Source organism: Limulus polyphemus, unplaced genomic scaffold (genome assembly GCF_000517525.1).
Source record: "Limulus polyphemus unplaced genomic scaffold, Limulus_polyphemus-2.1.2 Scaffold9231, whole genome shotgun sequence".
Classification (NCBI taxonomy): Eukaryota; Metazoa; Arthropoda; class Merostomata; order Xiphosura; family Limulidae; genus Limulus; species Limulus polyphemus.
The window spans coordinates 1,999-3,454 of record NW_013674841.1 but is presented as its reverse complement, the minus strand read 5'-3'; the positions used below and the strand labels follow the sequence as shown (position 1 = coordinate 3,454).

General features: G+C 33.6%; 1 protein-coding gene across 1 annotated transcript in view; it reads left to right on the top strand.

Moving 5' to 3' along the window:
• LOC106475823 (homeodomain-interacting protein kinase 2-like) overlaps positions 1–1,456 on the top strand; it is a 27,311-nt gene that overhangs the window by 24,249 nt on the left and 1,606 nt on the right. The window contains exon 14 of the mRNA XM_013936495.2: positions 527–708. Coding sequence (XP_013791949.2) covers positions 527–708 — 182 coding nt within the window. The remainder of the gene's footprint in view (positions 1–526; positions 709–1,456) is intronic.

Here is a 1,456-nt window from a genome sequence, read left to right as displayed (position 1 = left end):
CTAGGATTTCTCTGTTTGTCTTGGAAACACGGGAAACTCTAGGATTTCTCTGTTTGTCTTGGAAACACGGGAAACTCTAGGATTTCTCTGTCTTGGAATGCAGGAAACTCTAGGATTTCTCTGTCTTGGAAACACTGGAAACTCTAGGATTTCTCTGTCTTGGAATGCAGGAAACTCTAGGACTTCTCTGTCTTGAAATGCTTACTTTGGTGCTATCTTAATTATGACCTTTTACATATGTTGTTGTTAAGCATTTTTTATATTACATTCTTTGGAATAAAACTCACCTGCATGCAAAATAGTGAAAGAAAAAAATCATGAAAGAATTTACTATTTTCTGCAAGATAACCAATAAAATAGATAACTTTCCATTAAATTTTTTAAATGTTTAAAGAAAAATATAACTTTCCTACGATATTTTTAAAAACGTTAAATACCTTTGCACTTTTAGTTGTTATTGTAATGTGCAATTTATTTTATCGATATTTTCTGTGTGGGTTTTTAACCCGATTCTCTTCTGCTACAGCAGGCTACAACACTGGCAGCCCCAGGCCTTCAACAACACTGGGGAATGGTTGCAACTGCTAACCCTAATCCTGCTCACTGTTACATTGGGAGTGGTCGTCAACAGCAACAAGCTGTTATGGATCATCATGGAGTTACTGGAGCAGTACAAGTGGCCTCTTCAAAAAGAGTCACTAAAACTAGGTGATTCAGTTTAACAATTCATAATTACTTAGATAATCCCTTGGTGAACAGTTTTCATTTAAATAGTGCACTGTTAAAACAATTTGATTGGCAGATTTTTTGGTCTGTTTTTCACTTTGTCAATCCGTGTAACATTGAAATAAGCCAATGAGATGAGGACAAAGTGGTCTCATTTTTGATCAAACAAATAGATTCATTCTATAAAGTGAAATATTGTATTATTGTATCAGTTAATTAGGCTATTCTTCTATGTGATGATATTATTGTATCAGTTAATTAGGCTATTCTTCTATGTGATGATATTATTGTATCAATTAATTAGGCTATTCTTCTGTGTGATAATATTATTGTATCAATTAATTAGGCTATTCTTCTGTGTGATAATATTATTGTCTCAGTTAATTAGGCTATTCTTCTATGTGATAATACAAAGCACATTTATTTTTTGAGGGAAATAATTTGTCTGACATTCACAATAATTAATACAGACTTTTTTGTGCCCCCACCTCCCATTTCCCTGTTTGGTCTCAAAATCCGTACCCACATGTGTGCGTGTGCCAGTTTATAAATGTATGGATGTTTCTTCCTGTTTAATGTTTACTTCCAAGTTCTATAAAACCTGGATATAAGTGGCTTTCCATAAGGCACAGGTGATTATGTTGGAGCATTAAGTATATAGACTTAGTATTTTGACTTCACTAACATCTAATTTGAACCAGAGCTTCATTCAATATACCATGTGACACAC